The sequence below is a fragment of the Equus przewalskii genome, chromosome 15 (assembly GCF_037783145.1).
Source record: "Equus przewalskii isolate Varuska chromosome 15, EquPr2, whole genome shotgun sequence".
Taxonomy (NCBI): Eukaryota; Metazoa; Chordata; class Mammalia; order Perissodactyla; family Equidae; genus Equus; species Equus przewalskii.
In genome coordinates this window covers 26,741,899-26,759,789 of record NC_091845.1, presented here as the reverse complement: position 1 = coordinate 26,759,789, position 17,891 = coordinate 26,741,899, and the positions used below count along the sequence as shown (strand labels likewise).

Here is a 17,891-nt window from a genome sequence, read left to right as displayed (position 1 = left end):
ATGACTGCCAGAAAAAACGATTTTTTTCCGTTGTGTTATTAAGGTAGCCAGTACAGCTAAGCTGATTCTTCTTGGGTGGGTTGGGAGGCTGTTTTCAAAGTTACCTTAACTGTCTCCTGCTTCTGTCTGCAAGCAGGAAGTGAGGTGACAGTTGAGTTCACATTTCATGCCTTCTGCAATAATGAGCTTGACCGGATGGTTTTGATTGAGGTTGAAATTTAGCTACCAGTTTGAAGGACTTTGAGTACAAACAGATCTTAAACTTTTAATCAAATTGCTAACTCCTTAAAATTGGTATCAGTTTGTTTTGCTGTTTCTGGTTTCATTTTTGCATATTGCTTCTGGCGTTTATTAGTTGACAGCCCAGCCTGCAGGTGGGGCAGATGCTGTTTCTGTCTTCAGCAAAGAGAAAGTGTGCTGCGAACTCATTGAAAACATTGGCATTGTTAGGTAATGAATCACCCATTCCTTACTAACAGTGCTTAATGAAGGAAGGTTGGGGCTGTGTCCTGAGTTTGAGATTTTTGTTATTCCCATGTTCACGGTCTTCTCCCCTCCCCCATCCAGGATAAAGTGAAATAAAAAGGACACAAAACTGGTGGAAAATAGGAATAAGGATGTGACTTACAGACTCGGCGCAGCCTTTGCAGCAGATGGTGCTGTCATTCCATTGCGCCCTGGACTTGCTCTTTCTTTTTGGTCTGGGAAGACAGTGCTCCTTGTGGGGTTTCTTGCACAGAAGTTTTTATTAAAAAAATAATAATAATAACCAAAACAAAAATAGGACTCATCTAATTTGAGTTTTACCAGGTTCCTTTAATTCTCTCTCCCCCCTTGTGTGTGTGTGTGTGTGTGTGTGTGTGTGTGTGTGTGTGTTGAACTTGGATTGGCATGGTAAGAGCATAGTTTGTTGTTGTTTTCCTGAGGAAGATTTGCCCTGAGCCAATAATATCTGTGCCAGTCTTCCTCTATTTTCTGTGTGCAGCATGGCCCCTGGCGAGTGGTGAAGGTCCGTGCCTGGGAACGGAACCCAGGCCACAAAGCAGAGCGGAGCACGCTGAACTTCACCACTAGGCCACGGGGCCAGCCCCCTAGTTTCTTTATTTTAATTCCCTTTTGTATTTTGATGATAGCCTTGTATCTTTCGTTTGGCAAAAACTGTGACTACAGAGATACTTGTGTAAGGACTGAGTACAGTGACTCTTGAACTGCAAGTGCTATAACAAATTGGAAGGCTAAACTTGCAATGGGTAAGTCTCTGAACTTACAGGATGCTTTTTTCCCTAACAGATATGAATTAAATCAACAGTAGCTGGAGACTTGTCGAATTTTGGTTTTGGCTCTTTTTTTCTTCTCACATGTTGATACATGAGGAATACAAACATTTCAAGTCAGAGATGAGGTGGGAAGGAGACGGGGAGTGAATTTTGGAGAAATGGTGTACGTCACTCGATGGTGAGAGCACGTCTGTCTCAGGCAGGATGATTGCTTGCTGTACTCTGTCAGTATCTTTGGGTAACACTGTGCTTCCTGAGGACAGCAGAGAGAGGTCCTTATGACTGTTAGTAAGTAGAAGTGTCAGCCAGCATGTCATTCATTGCATGATATCTCGCAGTCGGAAATGGTGGCAGCAGGATCTCAGAGGTGGTGGTTGGTTGGCTGTGTTTTGCTCAAGGCCGCAGCAGCCCTTTCCCCAAAGGTACTCTCACTAAAAACATCTGTGTGTGTCTGAGATCATGATGATAACAACCCTCAGTTCAAACTCTGCACATTGGATAGGGTTTCAGGAGCATAGGAAGGAACCCATAACGGAAATGAATTGGTTGCTGAGACCATTCAATTTTCCTTAAAACAAGCTGTCTCGTGACAGTGATTATGAAGAAATGATATTATTCTTGCAACTGAGATAATCAGTTCTTATACCATTCAGTATCCTCTCTTTTTCTCCATCTTTCCATCTCCTTTAATACAGTATTTGGATTTTTTTTTAAGATTGGTACCTGAGCTAACACCTGTCGCCAATCTTTTTTTGTTCCTGCCCAAATCCCCCAGTACATAGTTGTATATTTTAGTTGTGGGTCCTTCTAGTTGTGGCATGTGGCATGTTGCTTCAGCATGGCCTAATGAGCAGTGCCGTGTCTGCGCCCAGGATCCAAACCAGCGAAACCCTGGGCCACCAAAGCAGAGTGCACGGACTTAACCACTCGGCGACAGGGCCGGCCCCTGGATTTTTTTTTTAAGCCACTTTAAAAATGTTTGCAAAGAGCTGCGAGTTAAGACAGTAAGGGAGGGGGTACCCCCAGACATTCAATGATTTTTTCATATTTCTCACATACTTGAAAGCAAAGTCCAGAAGGAAAGTCCTCATGGGAAGAATTCCTGGCAAGAGAATTATTTGAGGTTGCCATATTTCTGCTACTTTCTTAGCAACATTATTTACAATCCATTCACGCCAGTCCCTTCCCCCATTGGAGTCGGAGTCCTTCTCCCTTGTAATCTGCCCTTTGTGATCTGTTCTCTCTCATGCAGCCAGTGTGAATGGGGATGCTGCAGTGCGCCCTGCCCAGAGACGTGGAAATGCCAAGAGACCCGGAATACTTTAGTGGGGCTTTTATTTCTGTCATAAAGCACCGACTGACTGGAAGAGCTCGATAATTTGATTATAGACCTTTGGTGAAAAGTTGTTTCAAGTGGCCCAAGTGCTGTAAATGACTCTCTTTTCTGCACTTTCCCCTTATGTTTTAATTTAAAAGCACCTCTGCATTAGGGGGAGGAGAAATGCATTTGGCAGAAGTCGCAGTTGGAGACTAATTTGTTAGGGCAGCCAGTGCTGAAATCATCCTTTTCAGTTAAATCTCTCTAGTGGAAATGATGCCGAGTGCTTTGTGGTAAAGACTTTTTCTTCCTCACTGTTTTCCAGTACTGTTTGTAACCCACCTAAGCATGCTCTGAGGCTGCCTCCCAGCTCCAATTTTGTCTAATTAGGCTTTGAGGCATGTGTGTCAGAGGTCAGCTCTGGATTCTCCAACTTGAGATTTGAATGTTCCAGGGACTCTCCCATCTATTTGCTTCCTTTCAGCATTAGACCACACCCAGCTCTCTCTGGGGTAGTCTAATCAAGTGCCTGGGGACCCTAAAGAAGTTGGATCAAAAAAAAGCAGATTTAGGATTAAAGAGAATGTGTGTCAACAAGGAGTGGAGTAGGACCATGTTTGCTGATCAGACACATGGGAGCGCTTTTAGAAAAGAATGAGAAATTTACAGAGAAAAGTTAACAGTGAATGATGTCAAGTGAGAAGACGTCATTGAATGCCTTATGTCCATGCGTAGTCCGTGGTGTGACTTTAAATGGTATGCCAAATATTTTTTTAATAGTTATTAGGGAAAAAATAGGTAACTAATATGTCACATCCAAAGTTGTGATTTCACAGATATTGCTTAGGATAATGCTGCGTTAGACATGCTTAGCCAGCCACTAAGCTGACTGAATTTTGAAAAATATATTACGTAAACAGTAGTCTAGATAATGTGCAGATAGGACAAAAGATCTGGAGAGTGATCCAGTTTTGAATGTCAGAAGTTTGTGGAAAACATTGATGTGGAGCAAAGTAAATGTGTAAGGAAGTTCTAAGACTTAATAAAAATGTTTGCAGTCTTAATCTGTAGTCTGCTTCAGGTCCTGATGTTTCTTAGGGGGTCATAATCCTTGTAAAAGACAAGTGATGCCAATTGACACCTCATCAATTGTGTTTTGGTGGCCTGAAAGTAAAGTATGATAGTTTGGGTTAATTGGGAGCTATATAATAGCACATTGCAGTTATTTTTCAAACTGGATATCAAAATAAACAATTTAATTCTCTGAAAGGACTGCTTAATGACTGACCCAGAAATTCTAAACTGAGCTTTTTGCTATATGTAATTATTACTTGCTGTGCCTGGCTGAAGGATCTGTACATTTTTACCAGCGTTTTATATTGTATAGCCATGTATAAGCTTGATTATTAAAAGTCCTTGCTTTAAATGAGAGCAGTTGTAGAGTATTAGTGGAATGGGCCTGTCAGAGTCCCCATGAAATCATACATTCCCTGAAGTATAGATTAATATTTCTCAGAAGGCCTTTCTCTAGAGAGTACACACTCTGTTTAACCTTATCTGACCCAATCCATCCAAAAGTCTGAGTTTCATTTAGAGAAAAAGTTCTGAGTTTTAGGAATCATTACTTTGATCATCTGCCTAAAATTTCCACCCTTGGATCCATAAACTGAGTTTGAGACTTGATCTTCGCTTTATTCCATTTCACCTGCAGTTCTTCCGGAGTGACTCAGTTCTGTCAGCAAAATGAACCAACTTTTTATTTATAAAATAATTTTAGCTTGAATGAGCATCCTCTTTGGTTGGTGTGACTTGATTAATTTTTAAATGAACTCTGAAAGTTATTTCTCTGAGTTCTCATCTGAGAAGACCTTAGTGTCTTCCTGGACTGACGTATAAACTAAATATATAAACTAAATCTTTACCACACTGGAGAAGATAACTTGAGTAAAGTGGCTTTGGCTTGTTCTTAAGTGATTTCTGCCAGCTTTGGTAATCAGCAGGGCTTTCTCACATAAGTCTGTAACTGGCATCAGCTGAACTAACAGAGGGCCTCTGTCTTCGTCCCTATTGAGTTCCTGCTACCTGGTCTGTAGTCGGGCCTGGGCTGCAGGCTCTGCAGCTCTCTGTCATTTAATCCCCAATAGCCTTGCAAGGGAGGCTTGACAGATGAAGAGGCTGCCAAAGTGGATGGAGTCAGGTCTTTCCCCAAGGTCACCCAGCTAGTAAGTGGCAGAGCAAGGATTTGAACCCATCTGTCTCTGATTCCAAAGTTCTTGTCCTTTCAGGTGATCTATAAAAAAGTATTTTTATTTTACTCGGGATTCTATTCAGGCTTGTTTTACTCAGTTAGCCCACATCAAAACTGTGCCTGACAGCCCTGAGCCTCTGCTGAGAAGGTGACCATGACTGACCAGAGAGTGACAAGAAGCATATATAATTGTATTGGTCACTGGGGGCCAGCCTAATCTGATAGAACAGGTATTTGCTGTTCCTCCTGATGGTTCTTTGTAGAACATACTCATCTTGGAACTTTGTATGGTGATTCTTTTTAGCCAAGCCAGAAAGACAGCCCTGACAGGCGCTTTCTACCCAAATTCACTATTCAAACCATCTTTGATGTTTTAAGACACACAACCCACCCCCCCCCCCACCCCCTGTGCCCCGAACAATAACAACAAAATGCTATGCTGGCTGACACCCATAGCTAATCTTTAGGATAGCAACTCCCAAAATGGAAAAGTGAAATCTACAACAACCTGGGTTTCCCTTAAACTGGCTCTGGGTCCCCACTCCAAATTTACCAAAATTCTGTCTCAACCTTGTTGTATGTTCAGCCTCTGCAGCCATTTGCACACTAATAGTTAGCGTGCATTTGCTGAGCTCTTGGGAAGATGGGCTTCTTGCTGATGTATGTCCCAACCCTCACCTTTACCTCTCCCTTCTGCCTGCCTTTGGACCAGGTATTATGGCCTGCTAATAATGCCACATAAGGGCAGCTGGATTGTAGTGTGGTCTAGCCTGGATGCTGGACTCAGCCTGCCTGGGATGACCTCCCTACTCTGCCTCTTAACTAGCTGTGTGACCTTGGGCAACTGACTTGCGTCCTTTAAAGCCTTGACTTCCTCATCTGGCAAGTGGGGATCATAACAGTGTCTGCTTTGTAGGATGATGGTCTAAACTGAATCAGATAATCCCTATGAATTTCATAGCGTGGTGCCTGACACATGCTTTCTGCCCAATAACCGCTAGTAGCTATTGTTGTTGTTGAAGGTGAGACTTCTCTTCAGTTAGTTGTTTGGATTATAAAAGATTATTAAAAGATTTATTAGTAAGAAACAAGAAAAGAGCCCTGAGTGAAAAGAGTTCTGTGGGGTGTTTTTAGTAGCTGTTAGCCATTCTTGCCTGCTCTTACATGATGCCCATTGAGAATGGGACACATTGATACTATGCTCATAAATGAAAATATGCCTTTATTTTGGTGTGTGTGAAATTGAAGCCAGAATACCAAATGAAATTTCTCTTTTTTTAAAGTATGTATCTGATAATCACGTAAACCGTATTTATTATAGAAAAGCAATATGCAAAAGCTTTTCAAAAATAGACCTATAATCTCAGGGATAACCACCTAAAAAGTTTTTTGACATACATGCTTCCAGATTTTTTTCCAAGTGTGAATGATTTTAGGTTACAGTTTGCTTTGACTGCTTTTTAGGTTTGTGCCCTAACTTTGACACTTGTGCATTATAAATTGTTTTTAGTTATTTTCAAAGTAATATTTATTTATGATTTTAAAAGATCTAATTATTTGCTTTGAACTCCTTTTTGGTTTGTACCTAGGTGTCAATACTTATATATTTTTTTAAATCTCAGCATGAATCCAAAATTATAAGCTCAGTATTCTTGGTTGCTTTCCATTTTGGAAGACTTAAAGAAAGCAGTCCTGTCCCCTACCCTCCCCAGTATTCCACCCATGCCTTCCATGTCACGTGTTCAAGCCACAAGGGGGAAGAAAGTCCAGTGCATCCATTTCTTGCACTCTCTCTCTCTCCCTCTGTCTCCAGTCTGTCTGTCTGCCAGTCCCCCTCCATGCACGTACACAGTCACCCATGTCTGTCTCTCTCTGTCTCTGCTTTGTTTTCCCCTGTATCTGTATTTGTCTGTCTCTTGGTCTGCCTAACCATCTCTCCTTCTTGCTGGAGCCATTCAAAGTGCCCTCCTCATTCAGGGACAGAATGTGCTTTCTCTTGGGCTGGGGCCAGACCCTGGAGAGAGGAGTGCTTTGAAAACTCAACTTGGACTCCTCACCAAAGCACATTGCAGTTGTGCTTAGCATCTGGCCACCAGTTTGTCCACTTAATATAAGGTCCCTAACCCTACCGGTAACTTGCCCATTTCTCTTTTGATCTAAGAACAAACACTTTTTTTAAGCTGGAAACACAGTTTAAAATCTTAAGAAAAATAAGGACCCACAGTGAAAGAATGAGGAGAGTCCAACCCAACTATAAATTTGGTTTGTCCTCTTTATTGTTTCATAACGGGAAAGCCAGCTGCCATCCTTTCCAGGAAATAAGTTACCAGACCATAATGTGAAGGAACAACTCAATTCAGCAGCGTGATAAGGATTTGAGCTGGCACTTTTCAGCCAGAATCTGAGTTACATACACATGCGCCTGCACACATACACAGTTTCAAGTTTTAGTGAATGAAAGAAATTCACATGATAGATTGCCATTCTTAGTTTTTAAATAGCTTTTATTGTTGAAGTATAAAATACAATTTTTTTTAAATTTTATTGATACATCAGCGAATTTTTAATGTTAGGAAGCTTTGAATCTTGATTTTCTTGTGTGAAATCCCATATCAAGAGTTAACAGATAAGAAGCATTTAACTGAAGAAAACGGGGAGAGTGGGCTATGATGGGAATAGAAAATTGAAAGGACAAGCTTAAAGTTACAGTCAGTTCTGCTGTAAGACAACACTCATTCCTAAAGTATTGCTGCACTTTGCAAAATTATGCAATAAAAACCATATGAGACCCATTGGGAAAATGTGGTTATGGGCACAACACTCAAAGCTGCATCAATGACACAAAGAAAAAGATAGGAACCTAACAAAAGTGTTAGCACAGTTTTACATAGATTAAAGAGTTAAATACGTAACTACAAGAATAAATAGTGACAGTTACCTTGAAGACAACCTGACATTTGCTTCTTGAAGTAGATGTTGGAAGGGTTGCAGCTTGTGAGCTATTGTGACGTGGTAGAAGGAGGGTTATCTGAAGTAGAGAGAAAGTTGTAGCATCGGATGTGGATGGGGTGGCTTCTAACATCCGGGGTGACCTGGGGCGGATGGTGGATTTTGGGGGGGTGGGAGTTGTTTTGTGTTTTCCCACGTGGCTCAGCTCAGCTGGGCATAGTTTTCTGCATTCACCTAGTGCTTCTTGCAGGTGAAATCTTGTAAAAAGCAGATGCAAAATTTCATTACATTCGAATTGTTCCTTAGTATATCAGTGACTTTGGAGTAAGTAATGTTCTCAAAACAAGCATTGTAGTAGAACTGACTGCATTTAACTAGGTTGAGAATTTTCTTTATATCATTTGATATCAAGAGAAATACATCACGTTTACTCTGAGACACTGCTTGCGAATTCTGATACCCATTGAGTAGAAAAAGGAGTATATTTCTGAGAAGTCAAAGTTCTAGTTGGAGTTTTTTCCCCTTCTTTATGCTGCAGACATGATAGTATTCCTTTAGGACGCTGCCATCAGGGGTACATAAGATGATTTTTATGGATGAACATTTTAATGGTAATATTTAATTATTTTAATGTATATCCAAATATGTATATTATATAAAGTTACTAAATATATGTATAAGACAAGCTTATCAAACCTATTGTTTCAGAGAAAATATTGTTTTGGAAAAATCTCTCAACTGAGGGTGGTACCCTGCTTCACACTGGGCCGTCTGAAACTGGTTTGAGGGTAGTTTCAGGTTGCCCCTGGCAGAGGGGCACCATTGGTGATTAAGGGGTAGGGACCAGGAATTCCAATTATCCTGACATCCCGTACGTGATTTGTCCTGTGCAAAATACCAGTGATGCCCCCATGAAAGACTGGTTAATATTAGATTAAAGAGGAGGGAACAGTAGAGTTGATAATTTAACTTAAAATGTTGAGTAAAAAATAGTATTTTATGTGGCTTTGGTAAGAATGATGAAAATAGCCTGCAGTTGTTGGAAGCTTGGGAAACACTGGTTGAGGACAAGTAGTAGTGGTGAGCTTTATTTACCGAACCCTCATATATAGTGCCATGTGCCAGGTGGTGTTCTCGGTGTTATACAAATGTTAACTTATTCAGCCATGGTTAATGGTTCTTGAGGCATTAGCCTAGTCTAAGGGAGACTCTCAACCTTGGCTGCACAGTAGAATCATACAGGGGAGCTTGTAAAAGTCTAGATGGCCGGGCCACACCCCAAACCAATTAAATCAGAATCTCTGAGGGCATCAGTATTTTTTAAGCTCTTTAGGTTATGCCAGTGTGTAACTAAGTGTGCTGGTTTAGGGCCATTTGAAAATCACTCCTCTTCACAAGAAAAGCTATACTGATTGTGCACATGTTAATTGACAGCCTGCTCTGTGCCGTGCCTTACAGGGGCAGGTGACTGAGACATGACTCAGGGAAGCTCGCCCATCCAAGGCAGGCAGCAGAACTGGAAACAGATTATTATAGTCCTGGCTGACAAGTGCTGATACTTGGAAGTATATTCAGAATGTTTGGGGATCACAGAGAAGAGAGAAACTAAATTAAAAAAGCTCAGATGCCAAATTTGGAAAATTATTAAACTTAGTTTTCCTGTTCTTACACACAACTTTCATATCAAGAAAAAAAAGCAACAGGCACTTATAAATCACTATCAATTTAGCCTTCCTAACTTGGTTGTGGCCTTTATGTGGTCCAGTTAGAGAATTTGGATTTTGTCTATAGGTAGCATAATAATTTTGTCCTGGTATAGAGCAGGTTCTTAAGGACCTCATAAAGCATCATTGAACTAATGTCCTTTGGAAATAAGTCATCACAGCTTCACAGAGAGGCTCGGGACTGGTATAAAAAGACCTTTAGAAACAAACCATCGAGGTGATACTTGTCGTTGGTAATTCTAATATGCTTAATTTTTTAAATACTCATATAGCTTTCATATTGTGATAAGTAATTTTTGGATCACATACATTTTAAAGCTTAGAGTTAAGCAAATGTGTCATTTTCAATTATAAGTTTAATTAAAGGCAGCCACTAAGCTATCATCACAAGATAATTAAGCAGATAAAGTTACTGAGTAATTTGCTTGTTTCTAATGGTAACATTCTTCAAGAGCTCTCGATTTATTTAGTATGGATTGCCTCACTCTGAGAAAACCTGATTCTCCAGTGGGTAGACTTATTTTCAGTTAAACCCGTGTAGTCTGTACTTAACCACGAATTACTTCCTGGTTTAAAAAACAGGCGTAGCTATTTGTGGTATTTTTGTCTTGCGCCTTTGGCATCTTAGTGGCATGAACCAGAAGTTATGCCATCTGTAGTTAAGGGAGATTATTTAAAAAAGAGAGTGAAATGATTCGCTGGAAAATTTCAGCACAAATTCTTTAGGAACGATAAGATAACCCTAGAAACATTCTTATTTAATGTCATATGCTGGTGGGCAGTGACAGAAAAAAAATGAAAGTACAACTTGTTTCCTAACATTCTGCTATTTTGGAAATTAGAGACATACTATGCTAGAAAGGAAGACAGAATTCCATGCGGTGTCAATTAGCAGAGCTCTGCAGATGAATGAATAATTTTCCTTTCTCTGACTGCAAGTTGGAGCCAGTGAGGTTCATTTCTAGTATGCAAAACCCAATCTTCTCAGGTTTAGAATGGTTGCTTAATTTCTTAATGGCTATCTATGTATGATAAACCTCTTTATGCTGAGATGTTTCCTAAGCAGAAGGACCAGTTCCTAGACTCCTAAATAAGTCTGTGAGGCCTAGATAAGCCATTTCTGGAAGTTGCTGAGTTTAATATATTTTCACTTAGTGATGCATGTTTGAACCTGAATATTGATTTCAGGGGACTCTTCCAGGGTTCCATTGGAGACTTGCCTGACACACGATGTCTCTCTTTTTTTCTCTTTGTTTTCCTTTTCAGAAAGAAGACATAGCTCATCCAGCAAGCCTTCTTTGACCGTTCCTCCCACTTCAGTATTTTCCTTCTTCCCTTCTCTGTCCAAAAGCAAAGGAGGCAGTGGAAGTGGAAGCAGCCGTTCTTCCAGTGGAGGTGTTCTAAGCGCATCCTCATTAAGTTCCAAGTTGTTGAAATCGCCCAAAGAGAAACTGCAGCTCAGGGGGAACACCAGGCCAATGCATCCCATTCAACAAAGTAGAGTCCCCCATGGTAGAATGTGAGTATGGCCAAGAGGGTTCTTAAAGCTTACCTGCTGGCAGTGGAGCTGTGTACACCAGTAGCGTCTGAGAGTATCTGTGAATAATGTGAAAGGGAGCTCACTTTGGAAAAGTCAAACACGTGCTGTTGTTTCCTTTGTTTTTCTGTCATATCTTGGGAGACTTGACAGAGTAGTAATAGCAATAATAATAAGGTTAATAATACTTATTGATCCTATATTGTATGCAGCTATTGATAGCTCCCTTTATAGAGAGTATTGTCATTTAATTATCACAACAATCCTATGAAATAGATTTTGTTGTTATTTCTATTTTCCAGATAAGAAGAAGGAAGCGTAAGGGGGTTGAGCTATAGCCAAGGAGCCCTCAAGTCAAAGAGACCTGGGTTCAAATTCCACCTCTGTCACTTCCTTGCTGCAGGGCCTTAGACAAGGCATTGTTTCTCTCGGAGTCTAAGAATTGCAGTCACTGTGCAGGGTTATTGGGAGAAGTAGAGTTAATATATTAGAGTCAAGCACCTAGCATAATGTCTGGCCCACAGGAGACAGTAAATGAATGGATGCTGGTGCTTCTGCTGCTGCTGTTGATAATAGTACAAATAAAAAGGTGAAGAGATTCCTAAGTGCTGTTCTAGGATTTTCTGAGGCCTGCAAAGCAAATAGGAAAGCAATGCTTCCTCCCTCCAGTCTTGGGTTCCCATCACAGCAGTGATGAGGGAAGACTGGAAGAAGTTCACACCCGCTAGGCAAGGCTTTGGCAAGTTTCCACGGGAGATCTGTAAGTTGGCAGGCTTCTTGTGGTCACATGAGGGAGCAGCCATGCACTCCCATAGAAACATATCTTGCCTCGTCATGGCATCCCTCAGCCTTGGTGGCGGGTGACTTTCCCTGGCCTACCTCCCTTTTGGAGAGTATGCCACACATCTCAGTCCCAAGGTCTGATAACCTGGTTAATCTCAGGGCAGCATCCAGCACCTGCTACTGCTCAAGGACCTTGCCAGCTGGGAGAGGCCATGGCATCTTGCAGTATCTCTGCTGCTGTCAGCCTGTCCCAGGTTCCAGGTACAGCTGTTTAGGGCTGTTTGTCCTGGTTGCTAAGCCTCCAGCTTCTGCTCATCTGTCAGAAGTGCAAGTACAGCAAACTTGGCTTTCATTCCTGGAGCTGTCTGAAAGCCAAAGAAAATGCCAGTGCAGTGTGTAAGTCACTCGCCAGCTTAACAGCTGTTAGAGCACTGAGTCCACTGAACAAAGTTTATAAAACCTCATCAATCCGAGTCTTCTTTATTTGGAGCCTGGCTTTAGAGGAGGACCAGGCCAACTGTTAGCTTTTGTACCAACATTTGCCACCCAAATGATAGTGTCAGTAAGATTCCAAGAGAAATCAGTTCTTTGTTAGTGACACAGGTATTCAGTGCTCACCAGCTGTGTGCCAGGCACTTATATTCCACGCTCCTATCGTGGAAACCTTTTCAGGGCCAGGAGATTATCACTTCAGTGACACATCATATGCTAATTAAACATTGGTCTTCCTCACTGACAGAAGCAGAGAGCCTCTTCTTGAAGATGTATTGTTAGGCTCATTTGAGTTCTTATAGGTCCTTAGTGACATTTCTTGGAAATATTCTCTAATTCCAGTTGTTCTTTTTTCTGCTCAGTTTACGTTTTGGTGAATCCTTTCTTAAACGGTTCCTTTTTTTTTTTTTTAAGATTTTATTTTTCCTTTTTCTCCCCAAAGCCCCCCAGTACATAGTTGTGTATTTTTAGTTGTGAGTCCTTCCAGTTGTGGCATGTGGGATGCTGCCTCAACATGGTCTGATGAGCGGTGCCATGTCTGCGCCCAGGATTCGAAGCAGGGAAACCCTGGGCCGCTGAAGCAGAGCTCACGAGCTTAACCACTCGGCTATGGGGCCGGCACCGTCTTAAACAGTTCTTGAAAGATATTCTCTCAAGGTCCTACAGCTTGTCTTTGGTTCTCTTAGACCTTCTTGTATTTTGCTTCTTGTAGCAGTTGCATTGGGTATCAGGTCTAGATCTCCCATAGGCTCATGTGTAAGATTGTTCTGGAATGAAAGACTAGGTAAATTTGATGGTTCACTGGAGTTTTTTGCCCACCAGAAGGGTTTATAGACTGAATAAATGTGAACTTTACTGAGTTTTCTGGATAATCCTAACAAATATTCATAAGATGCCTTTGGGAGCCTACCTCTGTGCAGTGTACGGGTAGACCCAGGTTCTGCTTTCATCCGTCTGGCCCACCATTCACCTGGGGCTGCTGGGGCGCTCAGGTGCTGGTATTCTCACTTTCCCCACAACAGCATGACGCCCTCTGTCAAAGTGGAAAAGATTCATCCGAAGATGGATGGCACACTACTGAAATCTGCGGTGGGGCCAACCTGTCCTGCTACTGTGAGTTCCTCAGTCAAGCCTGGCCTTAACTGCCCCTCAATACCAAAGCCACCCTTGCCTTCACCTGGACAGATTCTGAATGGCAAAGGGCTTCCTGCACCGCCCACTCTGGAAAAGAAGTCTGAAGATAATTCCAGTAACAGGAAATTTTTAAATAAGAGATTATCAGGTAACTTCACATTTTCTCTCTTAATGCTTCTCTGTATATTAATTGGGGATTCACAGGGGAGCACATGAATTGCTATCTACAAGTTCTCTTTTTAAAACTGGACAACTTCAGCTTTAGGAGGAAATTCCTTAATCGGTATGCTAGACCTCTTCACTCTTGATTTTAAAGTGCATGTGCGTATGTAAGTAATGTAGAAATAACTTTCTAGTGGTATATTTCTGAATGGAGTAAAGCAGTAATGCTGACGAAAACAATTTCTTTCCTGTCATCTGATGGCAGTAGTCCCCCACTCTCTTAGTGATGTCACTACTTCTCTGCATTGCTCACATGTTATATATTTTATATGTATTGATAATATGGTAGATTTTATTCAAGTTATAATTTGTTTTGAGATTTCTTCCATTTTCTTATTTACAAAATAAATGAAAGAGTGGTGAGCCTGTTGTCACATCTGTGTGCTCTTGACAGAAAGAGAGTTCGATCCTGACATACACTGTGGGGTCATTGATCTCGACACCAAGAAGCCCTGCACCCGGTCTTTGACATGCAAGGTAGGTGGCCTCCTGGAAAGAGCTGAATATTCTGGTAAGCACAGGGAACTGGAATTGTAAAGGAGGGAATAACTTGGTTTTGGTGAAAAAAGTCTCAAGTTCAGAAAATATAAAGTCTGTTACTATAAACTGCAATCTTAGGCGAGGTTTTATTTCCAATAAGCAGTGTTGTATCCAGGGACTAGTGTTCTTTCCTAATCAGTCTATTATTTTCAAAAGACTTTTAATATTTCTTCGGAGAAGTTTGAGAAGCTGCCCTTTACTGTGGTTTAAATTGTACTGACTTAGAACAAGTTCACAAATTTCCTTTGCTTATATATGAATATTCTCAAGATGTTTGTGTAATCTGTGGTTCTTAAATTTTAAAGAGCTCCTCTAAAAAAAGCTGACTTTGAAATTTGAAGCCTTGTTTTTAAGAAGATACTAAATAACTTGCAATCTGATTTATATATAAGTGAAGAAAATGTAATGATCCTCCTTTCTGTCCTGAGATTCTCCTTTAAAATGCCAGTATGTTAATAAGAAGGTGGTGTTTTGCTGTAAAATAAGGCTTGTTGATGTTGGGGTGGCGTCGGTGGACCCTCTACATAAATGAGTATATATGTTTATGTGCATTTCTCTGGAGAGTGTCCCTGACTGCCCTTCAGAAGGGTTCAAGAATTATTAAGAATCATTATTTTGAAGTATGCGTTTTAAAAACCCTTGTTTGGGAAGAGAGAATAAAAATTATAAAAATTAGTATTGTCTCCTAAAAATTAATAAAATTGTTCATGTATTATTTAATTTTAATTTTTTTTTGATTGGCACCTGAGCTAACATCTGTTGCCAATCTTCTTTTTTTCCCCCCTTTTTTCTTCTTTTTCCCTAAAGCCCCCCAGTATGTAGTTGTATATTCTAGTTGTAGGTCCTTCTGGTTGTGCTCTGTGGGACCCTGCCTCAGCATGGCCTGATGAGCGGTGCCATATCCACGCCCAGGATCTGAACTGGCGAAACCCTGGGCCGCCGAAGGACAGCACACAAACTTAACCACTCGGCCACAGGGCTGGCCCCCTGGTGTATTATTTTAAATTTTACTGAAGATTGCGTTTGAATAACGGACGTTGGGCCCCACTCCAGCCCCTAAACAGTGGAGGGATGTTACAATCTTGAGAAATGGGAAATGTTATTTTAATTTAAATCTCTAATTTAGTTTTAGTGTGTAGATTTTCTTCAACAGTGGTTCTGAATCTTTTGGGGAAAGGTTTAGTGGAGACCACCTTTAAATATCTAATTTTTTTAAAAATCATAATCCTCAGAGGAAAAAACATATATGCACATACGTATTCTGAATTTTGCATTTTATCTCAGGGGTTGACGGATATTCCCACCTCAATCCCACCCTTGAATCTCTTATGTTAAAAACTCCTATCCCAGAACAGATTGCTTTTGTTTTCCATAGTATTAATTGAACACATATAGTGGTATGTCATTGTTGTTTGAAGATAGACATTGGAGCTCTGTAGAATTCTGTCCACTGCAGCTGCCTCTAAGGGAACTTGTGAAAGCATGCCTCAGCCCTGCTACACATCCTGCTCAGAACTTGCCGTCCTCCCTCTGCTCTCTTCCTGCCTACCTGACTCTCAGTAACATGGGTTTCTCGGTATTACGGTACCTATGGTCAATGAAGGATGCTTGCTCTATCTGAGATGCTCTTTTTTACTCTATGAGGCATGCTGATGAACCAAAAGCTTTGTCAACCCAGAATCTGCAAGGAGTCTGACTAGTCTTCTTCCCGAACCTTTATTGGTGGGTGAACTGACTTTATGTGGATCCTGCATTTTTCTCCCATCTTCCTTTTCACATTGTCTGTGCTCTCCATGTGTTCTATTAAGGGTGTCATGATTGCCTGTGGCATGGTGCTAAACCTGTCATCCCATTAATACATTTCCTCAGGCCTGGCGCCATGAGTTCAGCATAAAACTGGCGGAAAAAGCAGCTCTCAGCAGGCCTGCCCTCTCAGAGAATGAGCTTCCATTCTTCCCGTGTTCTGTTTGTGCTTCTCGCTTTTCCTGTCTCCACTGTGGCCTGAATCTCTTAAGCTGTAGAGAGCTAAACACTCTCTAGTGCCCCTGCGTAATGTCCCCCAGGTTCCTGCCCAGGTCTCTCCTGTCTTAGACTTAGAACGTTTTCCATTCTCTTCACTTTTAGGGGTCTGCTGCTGCCCATTCCTGTCACTCCTTCCCTATCGTGTGCCTGCCACCCTCACTGTCCCCTCCTCATCTGTCTAATGTCCTGTTTGATGTCCTCTGTGCCTTCCATTGCAGATGGCTTTTGACTCTGGTAACCTTGTCCTTTCAGTCATTTTAGAAATTTTTACTGCATACATCTGTGAGCACAGGCCTCATTCCAGGTCCCAGAGGATACAGGCTTTAACAAAATCAAGGCGTGATCCCAACTCTGTGGAGCTTTTGCAGTCTAGAGAAAGAGATGGAGATTAATCTGATAATCACTCAAATAAGGATAAGTTAGCACTGATGACTAATGAAAAGGAGGGAGGCCTGTGTTAGGACAGCCTTCAGTTGGGGGATTGGGCCGGGGAAGGCTACTTTGCCATAAAAATACTGGGCTGAAATCCATACGATTTATCCGGGCAAAGGAGTGGGAGAGGTAGAGGAAACAACATGTGTGGAGGCTCTGTGACAGGGCAGAACAGATACCTTAGAGTCTGAAAGGCCTCCAGGAGGCTGAACAAAAGGAGGAGGAGGCACTTGGTACCAAAGGAGCAGGGAGCATGGGAGTTAGAATGTGCAGGGCCCAGAAGCCTAGTTACATAGTCCTTATCCTGTGAGCCTTGGGCAGCAATTGAAGAGTTCTGACTGGGCAGGGGGCCTCAGATCTGTGTTTGGAAGGTTCTTCAGAGGTCAGTGGAAATCCTGCTTACTCTTCAGGCTGAGCTGGGAAAATACGTAGAGTCTCTGCCTACTTTCTTCACTTGGATTTGCATGCTAAGCTCAGGGGACATTCAAAGATGAAGAGAGGCTTCTACATTTGTCTGGAGAGAGGGGCAGGGGCACTGGTAGCATTCTACATGCATTGCTTTATTCAACAGGTATTGGAGGACCATTCTTTTTATATACTTTCTGTTTGAAGCATTTATTGTGTGCCGGGTGCTGGTACAGCACTGAATGAAACAAAATGTTTTGTCTCCATGTAGGTTTCTTGTGCATATGTTACATATTAAAGAAAATTAAGTAAAAATTTGAAAAGAAGCTAAGCACATTTATCTACGTAACTGTGCCACGGTAGAGTTTAGGTGGGCATACTTTGCAATGTGTCTAGTAAGGAGATAGGTGATGTTACTGAATTTCAAAAGGATGTTAGAAGCCTGCTCTTAAAACCCGTTAGGGGCTGGCCCAGTGGTGCAGCGGTTAAGTTCGCACATTCCGCTTCTTGGTGGCCCAGGGTTTGCCGGTTCCGATCCTGGGTGCGGACATGGCACCGCTTGGCAAGCCATGCTGTGGTTGGCGTCCTACATAGAAAGTAGAGGAAGATGGGCACGGATGTTAGTTCAGGGCCAGGTTTCCTCAGCGAAAAAGAGGAGGACTGGCAGTAGTTAGCTCTGGGCTAATCTTCCTCAAAAAAAAAAAAAACCCTTAAATTGTAGCAAACATGTAAACTTGTAGTGTCATACATTGGTATAATGTGCAGGAACATGAACACACAGAAAGTACTGTTTGCAATATTTTGTAAC

General features: G+C 41.6%; 1 protein-coding gene across 8 annotated transcripts in view; it reads left to right on the top strand.

Annotated features, from left to right (window-relative positions):
* Positions 1 to 17,891, top strand: part of ATXN7 (ataxin 7) — a 131,102-nt gene that overhangs the window by 97,637 nt on the left and 15,574 nt on the right. For all 8 annotated transcript variants that reach the window (XM_070574782.1, XM_070574780.1, XM_070574785.1 and 5 more), the window contains 3 exons: positions 10,783 to 11,035; positions 13,351 to 13,610; positions 14,079 to 14,161. In XM_070574782.1, the coding sequence (XP_070430883.1) occupies positions 10,783 to 11,035; positions 13,351 to 13,610; positions 14,079 to 14,161 (596 nt within the window). The remainder of the gene's footprint in view (positions 1 to 10,782; positions 11,036 to 13,350; positions 13,611 to 14,078; positions 14,162 to 17,891) is intronic.